The 27,181-nt window shown below is 38.1% G+C and overlaps 2 protein-coding genes across 6 annotated transcripts; one reads left to right on the top strand and one right to left on the bottom strand.

Moving 5' to 3' along the window:
• Window positions 1–852: 852 nt before the first annotated feature.
• On the top strand, window positions 853–6,983 carry LOC117224721 (CD209 antigen-like protein A). 3 transcript variants are annotated; one of them, XM_033477828.2, is made up of 6 exons: window positions 853–951; window positions 1,737–1,816; window positions 1,919–2,113; window positions 4,244–4,348; window positions 4,427–4,718; window positions 5,134–6,983. In XM_033477828.2, coding segments are annotated over exons 1-6 (840 nt in total). In that variant the 5' UTR covers window positions 853–949; the 3' UTR covers window positions 5,300–6,983. The 3 variants fall into 3 exon arrangements, with proteins under 3 accessions (XP_033333719.1, XP_076383531.1, XP_033333720.1); XM_076527416.1 differs by lacking the exon at window positions 5,134–6,983 and having other exon boundaries at window positions 4,427–5,075; XM_033477829.2 differs by lacking the exon at window positions 853–951 and having other exon boundaries at window positions 1,521–1,816.
• LOC117224736 (nicotinamidase) lies at window positions 6,571–26,621 on the bottom strand. Of its 3 annotated transcripts, none has more exons than XM_033477846.2 (4): window positions 26,102–26,621; window positions 20,357–20,681; window positions 9,123–9,269; window positions 6,571–7,982 (listed from the first exon to the last, which is right to left on the bottom strand). In XM_033477846.2, exons 1-4 carry the CDS (start codon window positions 26,350–26,352, stop codon window positions 7,605–7,607), a joined length of 1,101 nt encoding a protein of 366 aa, XP_033333737.2. In that variant the 5' UTR covers window positions 26,353–26,621; the 3' UTR covers window positions 6,571–7,604. The 3 variants fall into 3 exon arrangements, with proteins under 3 accessions (XP_033333737.2, XP_033333738.2, XP_033333739.2); XM_033477847.2 differs by having other exon boundaries at window positions 20,357–20,678; XM_033477848.2 differs by having other exon boundaries at window positions 20,357–20,618; window positions 26,102–26,614.
• Between the last annotated feature and the right edge of the window lie 560 nt (window positions 26,622–27,181).

Below are 27,181 nucleotides of genomic sequence, written 5' to 3'. Positions count from 1 at the left end.
GAAATCGGTTGACCTTGGTATGGCCATGGTAAACAATAAAGGATCGCATGAATCGCAGTTTTGTCTCGATCTCGATGAAATCTTCAGCATGCATTGTATAACTTACCGAGATCTACAAAGCGCATTTTCTAAATTTTCGTTACAGGCTCAGATAAAAAATGTGACGAAAGAGCTCTGATAAAAAACATAAGTTTCTATTCTTATTTTTATCATTCCAAATAATGGCAAAATTTTAAAAAAAATCACTCTGGTAATGGTCTAGCAGACTGGTTCCCCTATCATCGAAAAAACATTCAAGTCGTTTAGTCCAATTCTAAAAAGATTATTTTGTCTTACTTTCGCGCTTTATTTACTGCTTGCCCCCCCCCCCCTTAAAATATGAATAAAGACATTGTCACAAAAAAGCTAGAATTTCTCAGAATACAATAACGTTGTACGCTACAATTTGAAATAACGACGTGCAGAAAATTAATCTGACTTTCCTTGAGTGAAATAAAAAAATCATTGATCCGGTTCGCCATCTCCATTTAACTGTAGATTCGCCGAAACTATACGCTATTAGTTTTCGATTCCAGTTAACGTGAATTTCTCGTTGCCTCGGAAAGTTTCTTCGGGTTAATTAACCTGGGTTAATTAATGCAATTCAATGTCGCGAAGACCGTGTGCAAGAGGAACGGAACAGAAAACGAAGAAACGTGCTGAATGAAGCGCCGCGAAAACCGTCGGACAAGGAGAGGCAGACGAATCCGACGAAGAAAGTGACTCATTTTTCCGGGGAGGAGAGAAAGTGTCCAACTCTGTCTCGGCCTGTGTACGCGTCCGAATTCCGGATCTCTCGACCGATAGTCGTGCGCGGCTCACGAACGGAAACGGATCGGTCAGCTGCGTCAGTCCAGAAAGAAAAGTGGAATGATAATAACCGCAGTAACGCGTCCGTTTCACGAGTATTATGTGAGTAAAGCGATCGATACCTTGGTCGATCATGAATCCCTATGGAACTGTTCGAATTCGCAAGGAGAACCGTTGATCGCGTATTAGACCGCTTTAATTATAATAAAATACGCTATAAACACGCACGAGCTTCTGAAGATAGATTATAGTAATTATTAGATTATATTATATATTATATTATATTATATTATATTATATTATATTATATTATATTATATTATATTATATTATATTATATGATATTATATTATATTATATTATATTATATTATATTATATTATATTATATTATATTATATTATATTATATTATATTATATGATATTATATTATATTATATTATATTATATTATATTATATTATATTATATTATATTATATTATATTATATTATATTATATTATATTATATTATATTATATTATATTATATTATATTATATTATATTATATTATATTATATTATATTATATTATATTATATATATTATATTATATTATATTATATTATATTATATTATATTATATTATATTATATTATATTATATTATATTATATTATATTATTAGATTATAGTAATCGCTCCGATTCTCATCGATTGCCGAATATTAACATACGCGAGCATTTCGAGCCTCCGGTTGCAAATCTTTGTGCAATGACGCGCGTTCCTTTCTTAACTTTCTTCGAGAAAGTTAGAGACAGTTGCAACACGTTTCGGATAAAAACCGTATCTTTTTCCCTGACCGGCTTGCTCCTGTTGTGATCGTCGTATCCTATTATTCCATTTTCAGGTTTACCATGAAGGATAAAGGACCTATCCAGCTGTGCCTTCTCGCTCTTCTGCTGTTAAACGCCTGCGAGGCATTCTGTGGTAAGAACAGACAAGAATAACTGTAATTTTATCGATATTGAGTCTGCAACGGTGACTCCGCCAACTCTGGATTAATATTCACGTTTCTAATGTTCTTACTAGATAGTCTGTCGAACGTTTCAATCAGCGACTCACCGGGACCATGGTCCGAGATACTGGAGAGTTGGGTAGTCTCCGACTCGAGGACGTTAAGGACCGCCAAGGTGATGAAGCTGGGCGACAACACCTTGATGATTTCCAGTAAAGTATCGACGCCGAACAAGCGAGAAGTTTCCGAGACCGATCTCTACCTTCTCGGTAAATATATTTGCTCGACACACGTTCCGTGCCAAGCTGTTTTCACTCGACTCTTCGCACTGGTCGTTTGATATTTTACTAAAACGATACATTATATGTAATTATTAATTATCGTATACATTAGGTCTACCGGAAAGTTCTGTCCGATAGTGCCAATTCAAGTTTCAATCCATATTGCACACGTTGATTTGAGACATATAGCGCGATTAGAGATAAATCTGTCCCCATTATGTTGGACTTAAGCTACAAATCCATGCGAAATAGAGAAGGTTTAGCTTCGAATTCATGCGAAACACATGATTTAGGCTTAAATTATTACGAAACACATGGTTTAACTTCAAATTCATGCGAAACGCATGATTTAGCTTCAAATTCATGCGAAACACATGATCCAGCTTCAAATTCATGCGAAATATATTATTTACGTTTAAATGCTTGTGAAAGACACGATTTAGCTCCAAATCTGTGCGAAATATAAGATTTATCTTCAAATTCATGCGAAAAATACGATTTACCTTCAAATTCGTGCGAAACACATGATTTAGCTCCAAATACATGCGAAATAGAAGATTGAGCTTTCAAATCCATGCAAAACGAAAGATTAAGCTACAAATCCATGCGAAACAAACGACTTAGCTTCGGATGTATGCGAAATAGGTGCTTTAGCTTCCAATTCAAGCGAAACAAACGATTTAGATTCAAATTCATGCGAAGCACATGATTTAGCTTCCAATTCATGCGAAACAAAAGATTTAGCTTCAAATCCATGCGAAACAAACAACTTAGCTTTGTCCAAACCCACCGATGTTTCACTTCGACAACGTGATGGGTAAATATTACAAAATCACAGTCACCGATTCATTATCAATTCTCAGTTCGTACATGTACAAAACATGACCAAGTATGCTTAGTTCGAAGCTGAATGTACAAAACGGAAAGGGAACGTCATATTAAAAATGCCGCATACTGTTTTAAGGCATTGCCAAGTAATGAACGTATAGACCGTCTTCTTGGTGAACATATTAGGTCTACCGGAAAGTTCTGTCCGATAGTGTCACTTCAGGTTTCAATCCATATGCACATGTTGATTTGAGACATATACGACTATCTCTCTTTATCATTGCATTTACACGCATGTACTCTCCTAAATAAACTGAAACAAAGATGTCTCGTGTCATTATTAAGCGAGACGCGATCGTGAAAACATGGCTACCGATGATAATGCCAGACCACATGCTGCTTTGGCGACTCGTCAGAAAATCGCAGAGCTAGGCTGGCAAATTCTGTCGCATCCACCATACTCCCCAGACCTAGCGCCCTCCGATTATCACTTGTTTCTCTCTTTGCAAAACTTTTTACAGGCAAAAGAATTCAAAATTGAAGCTGATGTCGATCGAGCACTGGTTGAGTTCTTCGCCTCTAAAAATAAATCATTTTTTAAAAATGGCATTTACAAGTTGCCATCGCGCCGGCAAGAAGTCATAAGTAACGATAGAAAGTATATTTCACAATAAATATTATTAAACGTATGAAAATTGTGTTATATTTCGATTCAAAAACGAACAGAACTTTCCGGTAGACCTAATATATAACAATGAAACAAAGTTAGAGAAACAATGAAACAATGAATCACAATTATCATAATATCCACCACAAGAATGGGTGCTAAATTAATGCACCAGTCTTAAATTTGTTAGAAACTATTTTTCTAGCGCATCAAATAAATATGTAAGCATGTACCGTTATGGTTTTGAATATCAGATTTCAAACAAGACGTTTTTAGAGTTAAAAACTCGTGCATTTAACGATAATCGTTTTACTGTAAAGCGTAAGGAATAAAACGTATTGTAGATTCGTGTTTTAGGCTTTCGATATTTCATTATAAATATTTACTTAAAGAAGGACAATTTCTATTTGGCTAAAACGAAGAAATTGAATTTTGTCAGGACTAGAAAGACCGCTTAATCGCTCGCCTCACAATTTCTTTTAACAACTTCTCTCGAAATTAATTTTATTTTAAAGCAGTTAGAAAAGATTGAATAACGTCAACTACACGTAACACCCATTGTTGAACCTGCTACTGCATTTGAATCGATTTACCGATGGATTAATCGCGATTTACTCTTTCAGGAGCGATCGAGAAGCTCGTGTACAGAGTGGACTTCTTAGAGAACCGGTTGAGAAGAGCAGAAGAACTTCTCTATTACGTGATTTCCGGGAACATGAATCAGAAGAGTGTGTATTCGCGCTGTGCCTATATCAGACTTACGTCTATTTTCTTCGCAGATCACAACTGAAACTGTCACTTTTCAGAACCGTGTCCTGCGAACTACACAAAAATCGGCCAGCATTGCTACCATTTCAGCAGCCGCGAATTCGACTGGAAATCATCGGCGAGTCTTTGCCGCGGTATGGGTGGCCATTTGCTGGAATTCGAGAAAGACGATGAGAAACGAGATGTGTTCAGTAGCCTGCAGACAAATTCGAAGTTGAAAGGTAAACACTTCTGGACCGGTGGACTGAATCCTGGTCTATTGTGGATTTGGGCGAGCAGCGCGAAGCCGGTTTATCAGAATACGAAGCAAACCGTACCTGGCGACGGCAGGTGAGTGTTAAAAAATTATTTCTATACCTCTACGTTCATTTAAAAATATAACGGTGATCTTGTTTCTTGATTGAAAATCAATTTTCCTTTAAATTTAAACAATTGGAATTTCTTGTCGTTTAAATACTAATTAACTTCGGCCGCTAATACTAATTAACTAATCAACTAAGCCGCGCTTCGCATTTTCGCTAAGGTTACAGGTTCGTTAAGATCGAAACAGTTACTTCGTATGACTTCAGGAATCACCCCTTTCCGGGTGTTAACATAATTATGGAACACTCTGTATATAATATAAGGGCTCTATTCAAACTCTACACGGTTTTAAAAAACTACGTTGAACACTAAACGCAACACTAAACGTACCCATTGTCATTGTCGGATATCTTACAGTATTTTACTTTTCATGTTTACGCAGATGTCTGAGGCTGTCTTACAATTCAACGTCTCGACTGTATTCGTACCATAGTGACGATTGCGGTGCAAGACACAGATACGCTTGCAAATTAAACATGGACGATGAATCGGCGAACAAAATCGAAAAAACCGCGAGGTCGCTAAGGGATGGACAAACTTCGACGTAGCGAAGGACTGAATTATATTGTTAGTAACCCAATTTCATGTTTGAGCCGTTTATTTTGAAAGTGGCATAAGTCACTTTGTTTTTAAGTCGATATATTTGAGTATTTGCGTTTTAACACGTTTAAAAATATGGATGCTAACTTTCGAGAAGATTTACTTGTATTTGTTATCTCAGGATACTGATAATTTTCTCAGTATAAATAATTTCGTATAAACATTAAAAAATCACCACTTTTCACATTACGGTAAAGTGATTTAAGTCACTTTCAAAATAAATAGTTTAGAAAAATGACTGACATATATTAATTTTGTCAGACGTATTTTACCGAAGTAATGTTTTGAAAGGACAGTGATTTACTAAAATTGTTGAATAAATTACATATACAATAATAATTTATACCATGAACATATTTAATATAAAGGTTTGATTTAAGTATTTTTTACTTTAATATTCATAAAATACAAAAATAATTAGTACATTTTGAAACATATAAGTATAAGTAATTTATACGAAAATGCATCAGTTCAATTTAATTTTCGTCATCAATAGGAGTGATTAAGTCCTCGGAAATCGTGTTTTGTTTCAAATTTTTTAAATAACTGTGGTATATTGGGGGTATATAATTAAGCAAGTCCATCGTGTCTTTGTATTTTGCTGAAAAAACAGGACGAGATCCAGCGTATAACGGATCCATTACTATTTGTGAATAACGCCTAGGTCTTCCTCTTTTTGGTGACAAATCCAAAGTTAGAAATTCATCTTTTTCATCCAAAGTTAGTTTATAAAACATTTTATTGCCATCTGCTGGCGGGTCTGGAGGTGTAGCCGCCACATCACTATAATATAATTTACAAAACTGCACTATTCTTTCGCACTTATAAAAATAAGTCCAGTGATCAGAACTTTTTTAAAAATACTGAAAATAATTCAAAACAATACTTCACACACACTTATCACACGTTTCTAGTTCTTTTACACTAAGCCTCGCAATTAATTTCCTGAGTACAGCGACTTATGCCACTTTCAAAATAAACATGTTTGTTATACCGTTAATTAGCAAAACTTCTCTCGAACAAATCTCAATAGTCCTCAACTTATAGATTGCAAATTTTTTAAAAATGAAATGATACCGTTCAATTGTAATTAGTGTGACCATTAACTCGATTTTTTTGAAAAAGTCACTTATGCCACTTTCAAAATAAACGGCTCATTTATTACCTTCGTATTTATTACCTGTTGAAAGTTTCATGTGGTAAAGAACCGCGTGCTACATATTTGGAAGGTTGTTTATTAATAAACAATTAAATACACACCAATCAAAATGGTCGAAGCAATAACTTACGAACTTCACAAGTACTCGAGGATGATCACCACGATCACCTTGATTTATCTCTGACAATAGATGATAAGCAAGTATAAATCGTGGATAAATATTTCATGTAAATAACGACGCAGTGATACTGGCGTAAATATATATAATTAATAAATAACAGATTTTAAAAATACTTTGAAAATACTGAGAATAGGAAACATATGTAGAATAAGTTCAACTGGACTTTCAGCACCTCAGGAATGACCCACATTTTGTATAAACCTCTGAACACTTTTCTAGTTTTTTACTCGTGTGTCCGGAAAACCATATCGCAAGCTTTGTACATTTGTTGGAAAGTATATCGATCACGATATTTGTATACTTTTATTCCTTCCCTCGTCTATTCTTTAAGCTTAGAAAAAAATAAGTACCCGTTCGACATAATACATCTTTGTTCTTTACCTAGTTTTTTTACTCGTGTATCCGGAAAACCATACCGTAAGCTTCGTACATTTGTTGGAAAGTATATCGATCACGATATTTATATACTTTTATTCCTTACCTCGTCTATTCTTTAAGCTTAGAAAAATAAGAAATAAGTACCCGTACAACGTATTATATCTTTGTAAATTACCATTTATCTTCACCACCTACTACCTAACCTGGTTCTCCTATTATCTCTATTTAGCATCTATTAGCCACCACGTAACTAATTCGAACACAGCGGCACAGTGCTCAATTTTTACACACACGCAAAAATTCATATCTTCGTTAGCTAAACATACCGAATTACAATATGATTTTAAGTAAACAACGCCGTTTAAACATACTTTCTCGGATAAATTCTGGTAACTTACGGCGTTTCGAATGAGCCAGAAATTGCGTTCAAATTCTGACGAATAGAGATCACTGTGCGCCGATTCTCTGATTTATCTTGAAACTCGCCCTACGATTCCTTCTGACTAAGTTTTACGCTGTTATTCAGACGCCGTCATTATGCTTCTGAAATCGAAGCTATCTTCTTCGCGGACCGATGGCTCATGATAAGGCTTCTTTCTTCGGTGTTCACCAGCGACAAGATTTTGTCGGTGATAGCGATCAAGCCGCCGTTATCTATGATCAAATGTTTCGCAGCATCGATATTTTTCAGGTTTACACCGCGGCAACAGTCGTCGATCACTGCTACCGGATATCCCAATCGAAGACCATCCAGGCATGTTTCTTTCAAGCAAACATCGTACGCCAAGCCGCAAACGAATAACTGCGTGGTGCCGAGTTCGCGTAGCATCTGCTCCAACTTGCTGACGCCTGCGGAATCTGTCGCTGCAAATACTGAATAGGCGTCCTTCTCCGGATGCGTACCTTTTTTCACCTAAAGGATCAATCGAGACTTAATTGAGACAATTCAGATTCGTCGGATATCACAGTGAAGCGAATAAGCATTCTAAGTGGAAAAGAATTATACAGGGTGTCCCAAAAATGTCTCGCTATCCGAAAGTGGCGGGTTCCTCGGGTCATTCGAAGCAACTTTTTCCTTTACAAAAATTTTCTCCGAGGCACCGTTAACGAGTTACTAACGAAAAACAGTGACCAATGAGAGGCGAGCTCGGCTGGCGCGAGGCGATCGAGCCAATGAGCGGAACTGGGCTTCGCGCGCTGATTGGCTGGGCCGCCTCGCGTCAGTCGTACTCGATTCTTATTGGTCACTGTTTTTCGTTGATAACTCGTTAACGGTGCCTCGGAGAACATTTTTGTAAAGGAAGAAGTTGCTTCAAATGATCCGAGGAACCCGCCATTTCCGGATTGCGAGACATTTTTGGGACACCCTGTATAATAAACAAACCGATGTTATATTTTTATTTGTTATTGTATCTGGTATTGTATCTGGTACCTTGCAAGCGGGAATAAAATATTCTATGTTCTATGAATATATGAAATATTCTATGTTCACTGTGGCCAACGCTAGCAGTCGGCATTTGTTTATTCAACAAAAATGATTGTGTAAATCAGGTTAGAGAGTTAAGAGTTTAAATTGAAGACTAATTCACCAGCATTTAGTTTAATACACGTATTTTGATCGCATGTACGCATCATTTATTATAGCGTTGTTATGAAAGCACTTGCATTAAGTTATTAACAATTCAGTGATGGTTAATCTCCCATGTGAAATGGGCAATCCAGAAAGAATCTTTGACCTAGTTGTTTAGAGCAACTTACAGCTACTCGCGTCGAAACGAAGCGTATAAATATGAACATCATAGCTAGATCTCATTTCTTCGAGGCAAAGTCAATGAATATTCTGTCACGCGATTTTTGGTTTAAGCATTTCCTCTACATTCTAATTGTATTACTAAAGTAACATGATCAAATGCAGTTGAGTCTGCATCTCAATAAATCTGTTGTCAATGAATATTTCATCGAATTCGTTACTTGTGTTTAGGTTCTATGTAACGATAGCGTTCGAATAAAGGAAATTCTACCATATTGATTTCTCTTTCCTCATTCTACGTACCTGTTCGGATCCAGGGACGATCACAAGGTCTTTGTGTAACTGTGCGCCCCAGGTGTTCATGACGCAGTGCTTAGGCCACAGTATCTGTTCCATACAGGCTTTCGCAAATGTCACGCTGTCGAACACCTTTGCATTTTCCTTCGATACCTGCGCACAACAACGGTGTTCGACTGATTTCCACACAAGCATTAAAAATAGCAGGACAGTTACTAATATAATTAACACCTTATCGGAGTTACAATCTTGACCTTTCTTGTCTTATTGCTAAGACAAGAAAAGAAAAGAATACCGTAATAAAAAATAATATTCGATTTGACGCCGGATGGTGTCATTCTTCGCAGAAAACGGAATTCATCGGCAAATTCTAAGGAAGTACAGCATTATTAACCCTTAACCCTCTGGACGTTGGCTACCAGCTACTCAGCGCCACTTTTCGGCAGAAACGGGCATTTACAGACCCTCGTATTATTTAGTATGCTTTTGGAACTAACTAACATATTATAATGATATTTGACTTATATGAATTGGCTGAAATCGAGAAATTTGCAAAAAAATCAATATTTTATTTTTTAGAATTTTGTTATTGTTTGTTTTGTAATTTTGTTTTGTTGTTGTAATCGCTATCTATGCGAACTCTTTCTCTCGTCGCCTTGTTGCTTGGACGATATCACTATCACTGCTATCAAAACGATAGACTAACTGCAGAAGAAAACCTTCTACAGTTAGTCTTTCTAACATATCTGTATAAACGTCTATCTGGAACTCATCTTCGCTACTACTTGTGTCATGAGACTCATTCGTGTTTGAACGTTTTGCCATTGTTCTAATAAAAAATATGAATAACTACATAGGTTGAAAATTTCTAATTGTTATTACTAACTCAGAAGATGATATTTACTGTAACGGAACGCACAGAGGGGCTTTGTCCGATTCGGGTTCAAAGAACCCAGGATGTTTAGGTTGGGAGATAAGGACTGGCCATGCGGTGGAGGCTGGCCTTGCAGGGACGAGCCGGGCCGAGACCCAGAGAAAATTAGACCGTTGACCAAGAAGGATCGCTTGGGCAGCAGAACGGGAAAAATCCAAACATATATTAATAAAAGTTTACAGTTCAGAAGTGGGATACACTCGCGTGTTGGGTGTCGACCTGATTATTCGAAAGTCGTCTTCGAGTGAATAATAAGTGAATTTGACGAAGTGGTGGAGATGTCGAAGAAAGTCTGTAAGAGACGATCAGAGTCGCCGGGCAGCTGCGAACGAGAGCGAGTCCGAAAATCGAGTCGACATCATAGGCAGCGGTCTCGGAGTTCACGGAGAATGGAAAAACGTAGGGACTCGGTTACGAGACCACAGCCATCCACCCACAGGAACCGATCCAGAGAAGGACGATCGGACGGAGGAAGAAGCTCGAGTATGGGTGACGGTACCTCGGGGATTGGTGAGTCCGATTTTGCGAGATTGACGGCAGCTCTGACAGACGCTATTCGAGCAGGCTCTAAACGTGCTAAGCAGGTCGCGAATGATAAGATCATTCCGGGTTTTGATCCCGAGGTTAGAGACGCGTCGGTGTTGGAATGGCTGCGAAAAATTAATGAATTAGCAGTAGTTTGCAATTGGGAGGGGACAGATAAGGTTTTTTACGCGGTAGGTAAATTGCAAGGGATTGCCAAACAGTGGTACGATAGCCTTACGAGTCCTCCGTTGGTGTGGGACGTGTTTTCGGAACTGATTAGCAGCCAATTTGCTGGGGAGGAGAATTTTGGCAAACTATTAGAAGTTGCAGCCGGGTACAAAAGTGTGCCGGGGCAAAGTTTGCAGGCATATTGTTTCGAGAAATTAAAAAAAATTAACAAACTAAATCTGGTCGTACCAGAAGAGAAATTAGTTGAGTGCGTGGTGTATGGCATTCATGACGACCATATTAGGATGAATCTAACGGTAGCGAAGAAAAAAACAATTCCGGAACTAACGAACTGTTTAGATTCGCTTACGATTGAACTATCCAATAGATCGAATGTTACCAAAGGGAAAAGAGATTTCTCTGACCGGGAAGGTATATGGAATAAAGCGAGACGAGTCGAATCGGGTGTATGCTTTCACTGTGGGAAAAAGGGGCATATAAAGTATAATTGTCCACTAGATATAAAAAGAACGACAGATATTGGCAAGGACGCGGAGGTAAGAAATTCCGTGGGAACAGGTGGAAATGGTGCTTTAGCAAAAGGTAGAACTGATGTGAAATGTGGGTATTGTGGTATTTCGGGCCATACAGACAGTAAATGCTATAGGAAGCTACGTATGGAAAACGCAGGAAAAGGAAAGAGTGAGAGAGCATGACTAGACAAGGAAGGGGCATCGGTGTCGGGCGAAAACATCGGGAACCATCGGGCTCAAGCATTAGAGGTGAAGGTCGATCCTTTGGCTAAATCTTTGAAGAAATGTGTGGTAGAGTCTATGGAGAAAACATGCACGATTGATTTAGGGAGCGAATGTTCGATAATTCGGGAAAGCTTAGCACGCCAGTTAAATTTGACGTTGAAAGACACCAATAAGGTGTTGTCCGGTTTCAATAATTCGGAAGTGGTCCCCATTGGACGCTCTAAAATCAATATATTTGTTGACAATATACCGTTTAAAGTTAGGGTGTTGGTCGTAGCGGACGATCAATTGTCAAAAGAAATTATTATCGGCAGAGATGTATTAAACAAAGCGGGGACCCGAGCGATAACCGATTCTTCGGGTGTTACGTTCACATGTGGTGATTATCGCAGAGAAGTGTTGGAGGTAAACATGACTAGTTATGATGAAAGAAGACCGATAGTGGAGACAGATATCTGCTGCGATAGTAGTGTTGGAGATAAAAGTCGATTATTGGAGTTATTAAACGAATATCGAAATTGTGTAGCGTTAAATTATAACGAATTAGGTCGGACCTCGGTAACGGAACTAAAAATTGAATTATTAGATGATGAGCCGGTCTTTCATAAACCTTATCGTCTCTCGCAGGCCGATAAGGAAATAGTTCGTAACATAGTAGAGGAATTGGAAATGAACGGTATCATTCGGCCGAGTACGTCGCCCTACGCTAGTCCGGTAGTACTCGTAAAAAAGAAAACTGGAGACACGCGTATGGCAATAGACTATCGGGCTTTGAACCGAAAGACCAAACTTATGAAGTTTCCGTTGCCAATTATTGAGGATCAGATTGATCAACTATTCGGGAAGAAAGTATTTACGTCTCTCGATTTGAAATCAGGATTTTATCAATTGCCTATACATCCCGATTCGATAGAGAAGACGGCGTTCGTTACCCCAGATGGACAGTGGGAGTTTTTGCGTATGCCGTTTGGCTTGGTTAATGCTCCTTCAGTTTTTCAGGCGATGATAAAAAGGGTAGTGAAAGAACTAGCTCTGGTATACATCGATGATGTATTAATAGCATCCGAGGGTTTGGAGGAGGCATATGAACAACTAAAAGCAGTCTTGCAGGCTTTGGGCACGAACAATTTAACATTAAATTTGGCTAAGTGCAAGTTTTTCCAATGTAAGATTGATTATCTGGGTCGCGAGATTTCGGAGGAGGGAGTGCGACCGGGGTTGTATAAGATAGAGGCGGTTTCAAGAGCTGCCGAACCACGGAATGTGAAGGAGGTTCGACAATTTTTGGGCCTCGCTGGTTACTTCCGTAGATTCATTCGGAATTTTGCCTGCAAGGTTGCTCCGTTAACAAAGTTGTTGCGCAAGAACGTGCCCTGGGAATGGGGAACGAAAGAATCTGAAGTTGTTAAAGAGGTAAAACGGATTTTGGTCGATAGGCCAGTGTTGGCAATCTACAGTCCATCTTTGACTACAGAGGTTCACACTGATGCGAGCGCGATTGGTCTGGGTGCAATATTATTTCAGAAACATGGCGGGGAAAATCGTGTAGTAGCATATTTCAGCCGAAAAACTACGGTCGAGGAGCAGAGATATCATTCGTACGACTTAGAGACCTTAGCAGTAGTGGTAGCTTTGAAAACGTTCAGGGTTTATCTTCTAGGCATTAAATTCACGATAGTAACAGATTGTAGTGCTGTGAGGGCCACTGCAGCTAAGAAAGACATTCAGCCCCGGGTAGCTCGCTGGTGGATATACATGCAGGACTTCACGTTCGATATTGTCTATCGCCCGGGCACTAAGTTGGCTCATGTAGACTATTTGAGTCGGAATCCTGTAGAATGTTGCGCAATTGATATCACTGAGGCAGAGTGGATCAAGGTCGCTCAGTTGCAGGATCCCAGTCTCGAAGTGGTCCGGAAAATTCTCGAGTCGAAGGATATACAGCCGGAGACTAAGCAGTACTTCGACAAGTATATACTAAAAAAAGGAGTCCTGTTTCGAAAAACTGAAAGGGGTAATAAATGGGTTGTACCTAGTATGTCTCGATTTCAGGTAGTAAGATATTGTCACGATGAACAAGGGCATTTCGCGGTCGATGGAACGTTAGAAAAAGTGCGGGAACATTATTGGTTCAAGGGGATGAGAAGGTTCGTCACAAAGTATGTTAAAGCGTGCCTAAATTGTTTATATTATAAGAATCCCGGTGGGAAAAAGCCAGGATTATTACATCCAATAGAAAAAATAGCTGTGCCATTCCACACCGTGCATCTTGACCACGTTGGGCCTTTTGTTCGTAGTCAAAAAAGGAATACCCAGGTTTTAACGGTCATTGATGGATTCACTAAATTCTGTATACTTGAGCCTGTTCGTGACACTTCATCCAAGAATGTCTTACGCGTGCTGAGCCAAGTAATCGCAATTTTTGGGGTACCGTCTCGAGTCATTACCGACAGGGGGTCGGCTTTCACCGCAAAATCATTCGAAGCTTTTTGCGTTGAACATGGCATGAAACATGTATTGAATGCGGTGGCTACACCACGGGCAAATGGACAGTGCGAGAGGCTGAACCGTACTCTGCTGAGTTCTCTTGCAGCTACTTGTGCTGGGGAAGCAGAGGATAAGTGGGACGATAAGGTGAAGCAGGTACAAAGCGCTATTAATTGTACCACCAACAGGACTACCCGCAAGTCTCCGACGCAGCTGCTGTTTGGATTTAAGCCACGTAGTTTGGCAGGGGCCAAACTATTAGCGGAAATCCAGGATACGCTGGATCAGTTGGATCTGCAGGAAATGCGTGGAGCCGCAAAAGCTGCCACGGATGCGGATCAGGAGAGGCAGAAAAAACGTTTTGACGCAAAACGCTATGCACCTCCGAAGTATGCAGTAGGAGATGTTGTGATGGTCGCTGCCAAACATGGAGCGACAGGGGAAAGCCGAAAGCTACTGCCTGTAGCGAAAGGGCCGTTCAAGGTGACTGCAGTCCTACCTAACGACCGATATGAGGTTCTCGATCTTCGGGACATGAGGAAGTCGCGTAACAGTCGTACTGTGGTCGCTGTTGACAGTATGAAACCTTGGGTTACGTTTGATGCCACCCAATAGACGACGGTGAGTTGGCAATGGGCGGCTCCTAGTGCAGGATTCTGTGCAGTAGCACTTGGTCGGAGTATGTTACCCTGAGCAGTAATTTCGGGTCAGAATTACTTGTGAGTGACGGGTGCATGCGAGGCCGGGACCCAGGTCGAGTTCGGATTATCCTAGGATAGGGAGTCGTCGACCCTATCTGGTAAAGATATTCGAGCGGAGGCTATGACATGAGGCCGAGTTCGGATTGTCTTAGGGTAGGGAGTCGTCGACCCTATCTGGTAAAGACATTCGAGCGGAGGCGTTGACATGAGGTCGAGTTCGGATCATCCTAGAGTAGGGAGTTGTCGACTCTACTCGGTAAAGATATCCGAGCGGAGGCCGGGACAGGTAGTCGGAGTCAGGACTGATGGGGTTGAAGTGACCAGTCGCTCACTTAGCTTTGTCTCAGTCTCTGGCAAGGCTAGCGACCGTAGTTTTGTTTAGTCACTATTTTGCTTATGCATGTCAAATGAGTTGTGGTTGTGCTGTTTGACTGGGTATTTGTATCAATGGGAGTCTGACTGTCGGACGGGCCTGATCACCCTGCGTCGCTGTCTGTAGTCTCAATCGATCAAGTACCGTATGGTTAACGAATTGTGGTCTGTACTAATTTTTTGTATTTATTGATGGGTTACAGGATAGATTCATGGGTTACCTAGGTGAGATACCTATATTATCATGTGTATCGTCGAGGACGACGAAGTGGTCAGTCTGGCCGAGTGTAACGGAACGCACAGAGGGGCTTTGTCCGATTCGGGTTCAAAGAACCCAGGATGTTTAGGTTGGGAGATAAGGACTGGCCATGCGGTGGAGGCTGGCCTTGCAGGGACGAGCCGGGCCGAGACCCAGAGAAAATTAGACCGTTGACCAAGAAGGATCGCTTGGGCAGCAGAACGGGAAAAATCCAAACATATATTAATAAAAGTTTACATTACCAAAAAAACTTTTACCAAACAATTTATTTACCAAGAGAAGAATCACTTTTCCTATTTTCTCACCCGTTAGATCTATCTATACCGCTCGACGCTTCAAACCAGACTGAGTTTAGCTTTGAAAATCTTTTCCTCCAGATTTTATGATTATAAATCTCACTATACAGTGCGTGTTATGTTCGCATACCGATCTTTCTTCTACAAACTTGCCTTATCGCTCTTTTCAAATGGCGCCTTTGAAGTGCTCGGACCGCCGTGAGCACGCCTCTCACGTTCTCGTCAAAACCCGCTGGCATTTCTTGTATATATCTTAGTAATTTTACTATATTTTGATTTGATTTCTTGTGCCATTTCAAGAGAAAACTTCAGGGAAACATGCATGTCTGAAAAAGTTGCGCTGAAATAACTCAATTCCCCGTAATCACTAGTAAACTTTAATGTCCCACGAGAGGGGACAGCGGAGTGCAAAGGGTTAAAATTACAAAAGATCGTTTTTCTTTTTTTTTTGTTTTCGCAAGCGTTACTATAAATAAGTAATATATATATATAATTAATAATAATAATAATAATAATAATAATATTTTATATATATATATAAGTAATAAGTATATAAATATGCATAAATAAGTAATCGGTGCCTCTCAATGATTTCATTGAAGGATCAAATTACATACTGAATTCCGATTTTTAGAGATATCGGACAGAGAATTTTAATCTACTGAACTTTATGCATGAATTTTAATTAAAACTTAAATTTAAAACGTATATTTTCTAATTTAAATTAAACTTTGTGCGAGAATACTTGAATATTTTACAGAATAGCAAATACAGAGAGGTTTTATTCCATATGTTTTTTCATTGAACTGCTATTGAAAAAAAACTATTTAAAATAAATATAGACATTGAAGCACTCGTAGACGATTACTTTATACAACCCCTGACGATAAGTATTTGGCTGGAAGCACAATGCTATCGAATTAAGCCTAAATTATATCGTGTTCAATTTTATTTCAGAAAATATCGGTAAGATATTTTCTAATATAGATCAGAAATATTTGTTCAAACTATATCGTGTTTGGTCTCATTTTAATAAGAAAACTATCGGTAATATGTTTAAAAAGTAATCAGTTTCAAAATGTTAAAATTTAAAAAAGTTACGTCGTATTATTAGTTGTCTTCCGAGAATTCAAGTCAAAGCAGCACACGTGTATACCGACTTCGTCGAACGTTAGCATCGGCGAAGCGAGGAAATCGATAAATTACAGGGCCGTAGCAATATCATAGTGTACGTACATAAATCCCAGCATACTGAAATCCAACAAATACCGGGGAAACTACTGTATTAGGGAATATTGAAAGGTGGGAGGTTCGATCCGACCTAACTGAAGCCTCGCGCCGTAATCCAGTACATCTTTCTGGCCTTTTATCAACAAATTTAATACTAATTATCTGAAAAACTATAAGCCGTCTGTCCCTAAAACCGGGTATCCATTGGATTCAGCTTTACAAGATCTATCACCGTACCAAATCTCATCAAAAAATGAGCGTCAACAAGAGACCTCTCCTTGTAAGTTCCAACCGCAGTCCTTTTATCAGAAGGCTCGCCTGCCTTCAGCACTCGATGACCAATTCCTTTATGAAAATCATTGTTCCTTCAAGATAGCCGTACGACGTCGCATCGAGTCGCTCATCACACTTAAAGATTCCTAACTTTCTAAACATATGTCAACGAATGTAACCGAGCAATAGCGTTCGAGGCACGCCGACATTTTCCGAATACTTAAAAATAACACACAAGGAATCGGCACTCGGGGTGTGAACGCTTTTATCTAGCTGACCTCCCCAGGGCCGACGGCGACCCTGCGTGGTTGGAACTCATTACGATGGATCGATCCGACAAAAATAGGAGTCGGAGCGCATTCGACAATAACACGTGTTACATCGAACGTCTTAGCCGAAAGATGCGAACTAAAATGTTTTCCTAACCCTTTTCACTCCGCTGTCCCCTCTCGTGGGACCTCGTAATTCTAGCATATCACTCGGATGTCCCCTCTCGTGGGACATTCAAGTTTATTAGTGATTACGGGGAATTACGGGAAGTATGTAATTTGATCCTTCAATGAAATCATTGAGAGGCACCGATTACTTATTTATGCATATTTATATACTTATTACTTATATATATATAAAATATTATTATTATTATTATTATTATTAATTAATTATATATATATATATATATATATATATATATATATATATATATATATTACTTATTTATAGTAACGCTTGCGAAAACAAAAAGAAAAGAAAAACGATCTTTTGTAATTTTAACCCTTTGCACTAGTGATTACGGGGAATTGAGTTATTTCAGCGCAACTTTTTCAGACATGCATGTTTCCCTGAAGTTTTCTCTTGAAATGGCACAAGAAATCAAATCAAAATATAGTAAAATTACTAAGATATATACAAGAAATGTCAGCGGGTTTTGACGAGAACGTGAGAGGCGTGCTCACGACGGTCCGAGCACTTCGAAGGCGCCATTTGAAAAGAGCGATAAGGCAAGTTTGTAGAAGAAAGATCGGTATGCGAACATAGCACGCACCGTATAGTGAGATTTATAATCATAAAATCTGGAGGAAAAGATTTTCAAAGCTGAACTCGGTCTGGTTTGAAGCGTCGAGCGGTATAGATAGATCTAACGAGTGAGAAAATCGGAAAAGTGATTCTTCTCTTGACAAATAAATTGTTTGGTAAAAGTTTTTTTGGTAAATATCATCTTGTGAGTTAGTAATAACAAACAGATATTTTCAACCTATGTATTTATTCATATTTTTATTAGAACAATGGCAAAACGTTCAAACACGAATGAGTCTCATGACACAAGTAGTAGCGAAGATGAGCTCCAGATAGACGTTTACACAGATATGTTAGAAAGACTAACTGTAGAAAGTTTTCTTCTACAGTTAGTCTATCGTTTTGACAGCAGCGATAGTGATATCGTCCAAGCAACAAGGCGACGAGAGAAAGAGTTCGCTTAGATAGTGATTACAACAACAAAACAAAATTATAAAACAAACAATAACAAAATTATGAAAAATAAAATATTGATTTTTTTGCAAATTTCTCGATTTCAGCCAAATTCATATAAGTCCAATATCGTTATAATATGTTAGTTAGTTCCAAAACCATACTAAATAATACAATGGTCTGTAAATACCCGTTTCTGCCGAAAAGTGGCGCTGAGTAGCTGGTAGCCAACGTCCAGAATGGTTCGGAGTGCTAAGGGCTAAATTATGACGGAGCCAAAGAACTTAATTATATACAGAGCGCTTCAGAATAAGCGTAGAACCCGGAAGGTTTGATTCTTAAGGCGATTCGAAGTAACCTTTTTTCGTTAACGAAAATGTTAGTTAATCGCCTAGCTTGTCAAAACGACGGATTTTAGATACTTCGCGAAGATGCTTTCGTGGCAAAATATTAAGTAAGTACATTTCTAAGAAAAAATTGAGAACACCGCCTGCGATAGTATCGTATCAGGGAATTAATATAAAACTGATGTATACTCAATTTCTATGAAAGGTCTGTATTTTTTAATTCAATGCGATTAGGCCAAGTGGTTGTAAGTCATGTTGCCTATGTCTCGAACGCAATTTTACCTTCAAAATACGATTTTAGTTGTTATTAATCGCTAATATTGTAGAATAAACATGTTTTATTTTTTGTAAAGCTCAGTATTTTTACAAAGCTTAAAAATTGAAGAATGCGTTACGAGCCGAGGGCCAGACAGCTTTGCGTGGCCTAGGATTGGATGCGATTTTGGTCTTTTTGATAAGATTATAATTGCGTGGACTAGCCAATGCTTCTTTCATCAGCGGGTTGCCACTAGGAGGTAAGATGGTAGAAAAATTCGAGTTTGGGTGCCTCGTAACTTTCACAAAGGAGTAATGACACCTCGAGCGGTAAAGATGTACAGTAATTTCTCCCTAATTCGTGCTCAGATTGCGCACAAAAATCAACAATTTGGGAAGAGGAGATACGATTATTCATTATTTATAGTTACCGATTGTCAACAACAAAAACGAGACTAATAACTATAGTAAATATCAATAACTAGTATTAGTAGTAACTATACTAAAAACTATAAAAAAAAACGAGAATATATATATAAAATAATATATATGAATATACATATATGTAATATACAGGGTGTCCCGAAAATGTCTCGCAATCCGAAAATGGGAGGTTCCTGAGGTCATTTGAAGCAACCTTTTCCTTTGCGAAAATTTTCTCCGAGGCTTCGTTTACGAGTTATTAACGAAAAACACTGACCAATAAGAGGCGAACTTGGCTGGCGCGCGGCGGCCCAGCCAACGAATGCGCGGAGCCCAGTTCTGCTCATTGGCTTGGCCGTCTCGCGCCAAATGATCTCACCTCTGATTGGTCACTGTTTTTCGTTAATAACTCGTAAACGAAGCCGCGGATCGCATTTTCGCTAAGGAAAAAGTTGCTTCAAATGACCTCAGGAACCCCCATTTCCGGATTACGAGACATTTTTGGAACTTCCTGTATTTCCTTGGAAACGGTAGTGGCGACGTCCATTTGTGCCCCGGTCCCAGAAAATTCGTCGTCATACCCCTTCGAAGATACGTTACAAATGTATGAAAAGATGGTGTGCATTTTCCTTTCCGCCTTAGGAGTAAGAAGTCAAAGTTATAACCCCGTCGATAAGGTGTTAATTCAACTAAATATTAATCAACTACGACGGTGCCAACAATTCTCGTTTGTGTTACGTACTTTCGACTCCGGATGAATTTCCCTCAAATGCAGATTCTCGTGGAAACTGATATGATTCTCGGGATGACAGTCCATTGAGTAAATAACTTTATCGAAAAGTCCATATTTTGTTAGACGATTTATTGGTCCCACAACGTCAAAGCCATTCTGATTGCTTTCGAAATCACGGAGAGCTAATGTTCCGTCGATAAAGTCATTTTGCACATCTACGATCAGCAGCACGTTCACCGGCTCGATTGTCATTTGCAACCACTCATGAAATCTGCATTTGATAAACAATTGAAGCTTAGGAAAATTTGGTGTGCACGTAACTTGAAGCAATCTGCTGCATGCAATTTTAATCAATTTAATTATGTTATTATTATGTTGTTGTTGTTATTATTATTATGTTATTATTATGTTATTATCATTATGTTATATATCTATATTACTATCGAGCATATATTGGGTTGGCAACTAAATAATTGCCGATTTCAGTTATAGATGTGTCTCGCTCACATTTTTATGATATCCGTAGAAGGTTATATTGTAAAATTATTATTATGTTATTTTTTATTATCCGTGAATGTTAGCAACTGGACAAATTGAATGCAGCGGTCAAGGAAAAGCGACCAGAATTGGCCAATCGTAAAGGTGTCATTTTCCAGCTGGACAATGCTAGGCCGCACACGTCTTTGTCCGCTCGGCAAAAATTGATGGATATTGGTTGGGAATTGATGTTACACCCACCATATAGCCCTGATCTCACGCCATCGGATTACCACTTATTTCGATCCCTGGACAACTCCCTTCGTGGTAAAACTTTTAATGACGATGACGCTGTAAAATCTCACTTAACTCAGTTTTTGGCCGAGAAGGATCGGACTTTCTACGAGCGTGGAATTTTCAAGTTGTCAGAGAGATGGCAAAAGGTCATCGAACAAAATGGAAAATACATTGCAGATTAAACTTCGTTCCAAGTAAAAAGAAATTTTTTATTTCATTGAACAAATCGGCAATTACTTAGATGCCAACCCAATAGATATTATTATCGAGCAACCTTAAGGTAGCCATGAAATGAAAGCAATTTATTTAATGAAATGAAAATAGGAACGTTAATATACAGGGTGTTCCGCCTAAATCAGGCCACCGGAATATCTCCGCCAACAGTAATGTTACAAAAAAACATTCAACATGGAATTTGACTGGTATCAAAAGGCGAATACGATGCATAAAGTACGTGATTGTTTTCCAAGGTCATTTTTTCCAGAGTCTGCAGGGTCGTCGATGTTAATTTGCACATAAATGCATATTTTTTTTAACCGCATTGTGTAGTTGAAATTAAAATACATTCAAACGTGTATCATGATTTGACCCTGAGATAACCTTTGACTCCAACCATGAAAACAAAACGTGAGATTGTTGCCTGTTAGTATCCCAAGATTTAGAGACAAAGGCGATACGCGCCAACCTGTGAATGTAAATAATGTTACTATCATAGGTTACTATCATAACGAATAACTTTTAATTAAATAGGTTTGACCTTCATGTGTCCTCTACGCCTCCACCGATTACAAAATTATTGTCATCATATTATGTGCCCCTCGATGCCGAACAACTTATGTCTGGAACTTTTTTGTCTATTGTTAAAGTTAGATGGGTTATTCAGGTGACCTGTTTTAAATGTCCCACCCTGTGTACCAAATTATTAACAGTGTAATAGACACCCATTGTGCATGCAGAAGAAACATGAACGATTTTAGAAAGTCCAAGGAAAATTATTTTAACAGAAAAATTCCTTTCTCATTCATTTATTAAAAAGATTTTTGTTAGTTGTTGACATCGCACAAGGTATTAGTTGGCTAACTCTAACAAAATGTACCGTCCTGTATGTATTATTACGCAGTTTTTCAGATTTTAAACTACGAAAGTAACAAATAGTTTTTACCGTTTGTAAGATTGTAGGTTCTCCAACACGAGGCTGACGAGATAGTTGATTTTTTTAAACAAAAGTGAGAGTGAAGGGGATCGTGGACAGTTACGGAACGAAGAGAAAGGGGAAATTAAAAGTGGAGGGGATAAAATGTGATTCGGAAAAGACAGAAAAATGTTAAAAATTGATTGTCGGTATGGAAACTTGCCGATTCGTGCAAGCAGCTTCAACAATTTAATCGTTCGCTATGTAGGCAAAAATTCGTAATTAATCTTGAAACTCCGAGAAAAATGATCTCAGCAGAAAGGTATTGTTTCCAAGCGTATTTGTTCGCTGACGTTTACAAATTACACACATACAAGACGTGCATATACGTAGATCTAATTTCTCATTACATGAGTCACTCTCGTATTTAACGGTCGAGTGAGCGTTACGTACGTTTCCGGTTGTTAAAAAAGACCGCGGCTGAACACGCAAGATATCCGCACTGTATTTTAGAGCATTGAATTTAGAGCGTGGTACGCTAACTCGTACTGCGCTTTTTTTATTTATTTATTTAGCACGAAAGATCTCCGACTAGTAGACACAAATGTCGATAGAGTATCTGCATAATATACATTTCGATCATTTCTAACATTTTGATTAAATGTTAAATCGATGAAATGAAATAAAATATTTAATTAAATAAATAATCATGAATTAAGAGAAGAAAAGTATATAAACAAGTGATAGCGAGAAAAAAGTAAGAAAATAATGAAGTTCTAAAAAAAGTTTTTATAAGGAACATATGTTTAGAACATGCGAAGTCAAAAAAAGTTTGTTATATGTATGTACTGAATTTTTATGGAAAGATTTCACACACACGATTGAACAAGCTTATTATTCGTTTCACAGGAATACACATGCTTATACATACCAGATACGACTAGAGTGATTGGTAACGCTCGTGTTTTGCTGATTCGCCGTGACTCGGTTAAACACATCAAAGACCATGTGGTGTGTATCAAGTTTTATAAGAGGGAGTTTAACCCTTTGCGCTCGAGTGGTGACTCCGAGGCACCACTAAAATTGTTACATCACGTTCGAAGATAATTTTTATATTATAAAAGCTTAGATATAATATATAGACTAAATTTTAATCTATATATATAATATATATATTAATATTAATCTATATATAAATATAATAATAATATATAATATATTATATATTATATTATATTATATATAATATATATATATAATAATATAATAATATAATATTAATCTATATATAATATATAGACTAAATTTTATATGCATAAAATGCACTTTGTCATATAAAATAGAAATACTATAAGTCCGACGAATGAATTTAGATTTATGGTTAAAGTTGCTTCGAGTGCAAAGGGTTAAAACCTCTTCCAGCGTTGGGGAGAGAATTTAACTTGCAGAAAACAAATGCTAGCAAATGCAAAGCAAGACATCCCTACAATTTCTCCCCTTCTCGGCCGGGCTTTAGCCCTGGTAGCTGCTCGAAAATCCATCTGCGCGATCAATTTTTTATAATGCTTTTCATGTGACAAACTCACCTTTTTTTTAACTTATCCACAAATTTAAAAATAGCATAAGATACAAGATACGATGTAAGATTAAATATAAGATAGGATATAGGATAAGATATATATGGTAAGAGATAAAATACAAATGCTGCATTTAATATGCGCATTTCTATAAATGTCATAAAAAGCTTTATAAAAACTGAGCGAGCAGTTAGATTTTCGAGCAGCTAGTAAGGTTAAAGCCGAGCCGAGAACGAAAATTAGACGGAAGGCTCGCTTTGCACCTAGCATTCGTTTACTACAGGTATCCCTCCCCCTCCCTCAAAGCTGAGAAAGATTCACAACTTCCTTTTAACCATTTAGGCCCGACGCGTCACTATAGTGACTTGCTCTAGTAGCTCACTCGCTCATCGTTTGAACCAAATAATCGTCTTCATATGCATTGTTTCACACTTCTTTTGTCTTCACATCGATTTACAACAGTCTACAGGGTGTCCCAAAAATATCTCGCAATCCGGAAATGGCGGGTTCCTCGGATCATTCGAAGCAACTTCTTCCTTTGCAAAAATGTTCTCCGAGGCACTGTTAACGAGTTATTAACGAAAAACAGTGACCAATAAGAATCGAGTACGGCTGACGCGAGGCGGCCCAGCCAACCAGCGCGCGAAGCCCAGTTCCGCTCATTGGCTCGATCACCTCGCGCCAGCCGAGCTCGCCTCTCGTTGGTCACTGTTTTTCGTTAACAACTCGTTAACGGTGCCTCGGAGAAAATTTTTGTAAAGGAAAAAGTAGCTTCAAATGGCCCGAAGAATGCGCCACTTTCGGATTGCAAGACATTTTTGGGATACCCTGTATATACAGACAGAATATACAGTATCAGACTCTGTACAGTACATATCAGACTCTGCCGTCCAGAAAAATAGTCTCGCGCAGAATTCAGCCGTACCTAAAAGGTTAAAGCTCGATGCACACCATATATTCGCGGCAGCAAGGCTGGTCCCAGCAACACTGGTCTTACGTTCGCAAATGTTTACGCTTACAATTAGGATCTTACAACTTACAAGGAGAGGTTCACAGGCCTGATGCTGGCTTTTTGAAAGAGATTGATAGAAAGAGGCAGTGGTAGAGCTTGTAAAACTGAATCTAGCGATACCCGATTTTGGATGCAGACGACTTATGGTTTGTAAGATATTTAATGTCAAAATTGTTTCAGGCATTCCAGAGAAGTGCTTACAAGTGGTGGGGGAATAGTAGAGAGGTAACATTAGAAATGGGAGTGAGCGAGTCTTTCCATAGGTTTCTCTTCCTCACTCTGCCACAGTGGGGCTGAATGAAACCCCGTTGGGTTACAGTTAGGATTTCTTGCTTCAGGTCTGGGGTCCTCTCCTTGTTAGTAAAAGTGTGAAATATCTTACGAAATATTGATTTTGTTATCATGGTACCCTAATAGCTTTTCACGTAAGATGGTCCGAGAAATCAATATGAATAAACAAAAATGTAATTCCATTTTAAAAAATTGTGCATCTGCATTTTTCAAATGCATCGCTGCACTTATATGTAAAAAACGAAATCGCAGAAAAATAGACACTGACATACCAACCAACTTTTTTCTCTACAACTCTTTTCTATCTATGTACTACTAAAATCGAGACAATCCGTCCCAATTGCGTGACTCACCCTGTATATACGGGTTGCATCATACGAGTTGTCATATAATTGCACAGCGCAAATAACTTTTAAATTACGCGTCTACTTAAAAATTGTTTTATACAAAAGTAATAGAGTTTTAAGGGGTGGTGATGATGTCGTGTTCGCTTTTTTTTATTATATATTGTAGTTTTAAAAATGTTCAAGGTCAACGTCCATTTTTTAAATACAAAGGTATATTTTTCTGATCGTAGATCGATAGAATATTAAATTTTAAGTAGAAATGTATAAACCTATGTTGATCCTAAACTCGATTAACGAGATTTTAAATCGGAGTATGTAAGCCGCGTATCATCATCAGGGAAATTGTTCACTGGCTAATATCTCGTTAATTATTAAGTTTAAGATCCACATAGGTTTATACTTTTCTTCTTGAAATTTAATGTTCTTTCGATCTGCAATGAAAAAGATATGTCTTTACATTTGAAAAGAGTAAGTTGACCTTGAAATTTTGAAAATTTGTATATTTAACAATTTTTAATTAAATGCATAGTTTAAACGTTATTTAGGATGTGCAAGTTATATGACTCACCCTCTACACACCCTTGTACATGTGTATGCATATTTATAAATGACTGTACTCACATTTTCCACTCCTGTCCCTTCAAGATTCCGTCATGATCATCGTCGAAAAGATCGAAAATATTCCTGATTCTATCATCATTTTGTTTGATTTCATTCGGTGGAAACAGCGCGTTGCAAATCAGTCGAAAATTGTCGTAGTTCAGAGTGTTTTCCAGATTCGGTAAATCGAGGCTAGCCAAAAACTTCTTCACGGACCGGTGTCCTTTCACGCCAAATAAATCGACGTCCAGTTCGTTGTTGTTTCTCTGCATGTTTATATCGGAAGAAATTCAGCAATGTCTCGTGACAATAATTTCACTGATCGAATCCCGATTTTCTAGTACCACAATTGTTTTTCATTCAGAATGCTTATGAAATACTCGCTAATTCGGCCTCCGTTGACGTGCGATTCACTGACAGTCACTCCAAATTGTCGAAGCAACCTTACTTTATGAGCCGATCCTGGCCCGACGATTCTAAACACTGTGCGATACTCTTGCGTAGTACATAGTCATAGTCATTCGCATACGTAAAGCAGAGCTTGGAATTAACTCGCACGCAACAGAGAGAGAGAGAGAGAGAGAGAGAGAGAGAGAGAGAGAGCATTTTCGGAGACTGGTCTGAAATGTGCTGCAGAGCGGTGGAGGACAATCCCACAAATGGGATTGGATGACATCTTCTGTAACACATTTCAGACCAGTCTCCAAAAATGCTCTGTCTCTGAAAGTTAATTTCCGAGGACTGATATACAGTAATACCTTGAGTTTTGCACGGTTTTTCTATCTCCCTTAAGTATGGCCACAATTTTACTGCAGATACAGTTTGCAGTGAATCCTGTCTTATTACTGAATCGGCAGCCAATCAGAGTAAAGCAAATGTGTACTCCTATATTCTCGCTAGTGGAGAGTCTTGCAAAACTTGAGGTACTACTGTAGTTACAGTAAATAAATATAATATTTAAATATATAAATAAATAAATATATAATATAAATAAATATAAATAAATATATATATAAATATATAAATAATAAATAAATAAAATAATATATAAATATAATATTTAAATATATGTCATTTTTTAAAATGTTCAAAACTAATGAT

This window comes from Megalopta genalis, unplaced genomic scaffold (genome assembly GCF_051020955.1).
Source record: "Megalopta genalis isolate 19385.01 unplaced genomic scaffold, iyMegGena1_principal scaffold0020, whole genome shotgun sequence".
Lineage (NCBI taxonomy): Eukaryota > Metazoa > Arthropoda > Insecta > Hymenoptera > Halictidae > Megalopta > Megalopta genalis.
The sequence above is the reverse complement of the archived record's forward strand: the minus strand, read 5'-3'. Positions and strand labels throughout refer to the sequence as shown.

Coding starts and splice junctions, on each gene's coding strand:
- LOC117224736 (XM_033477846.2), bottom strand. CDS start 26,352: ATGCAGAGAAACAACAACGAACTGGACGTCGATTTATTTGGCGTGAAA. Junction 20,682..26,101: donor AAGGGACAGGAGTGGAAAAT/GTGAGTACAGTC, acceptor AATTGCATGCAG/CAGATTGCTTCAAGTTACGT. Junction 7,983..9,122: donor TCGTCCCTGGATCCGAACAG/GTACGTAGAATG, acceptor TTGATCCTTTAG/GTGAAAAAAGGTACGCATCC.
- LOC117224721 (XM_033477828.2), top strand. Junction 4,349..4,426: donor CGGGAACATGAATCAGAAGA/GTGTGTATTCGC, acceptor GTCACTTTTCAG/AACCGTGTCCTGCGAACTAC. Junction 4,719..5,133: donor ACCGTACCTGGCGACGGCAG/GTGAGTGTTAAA, acceptor ATGTTTACGCAG/ATGTCTGAGGCTGTCTTACA.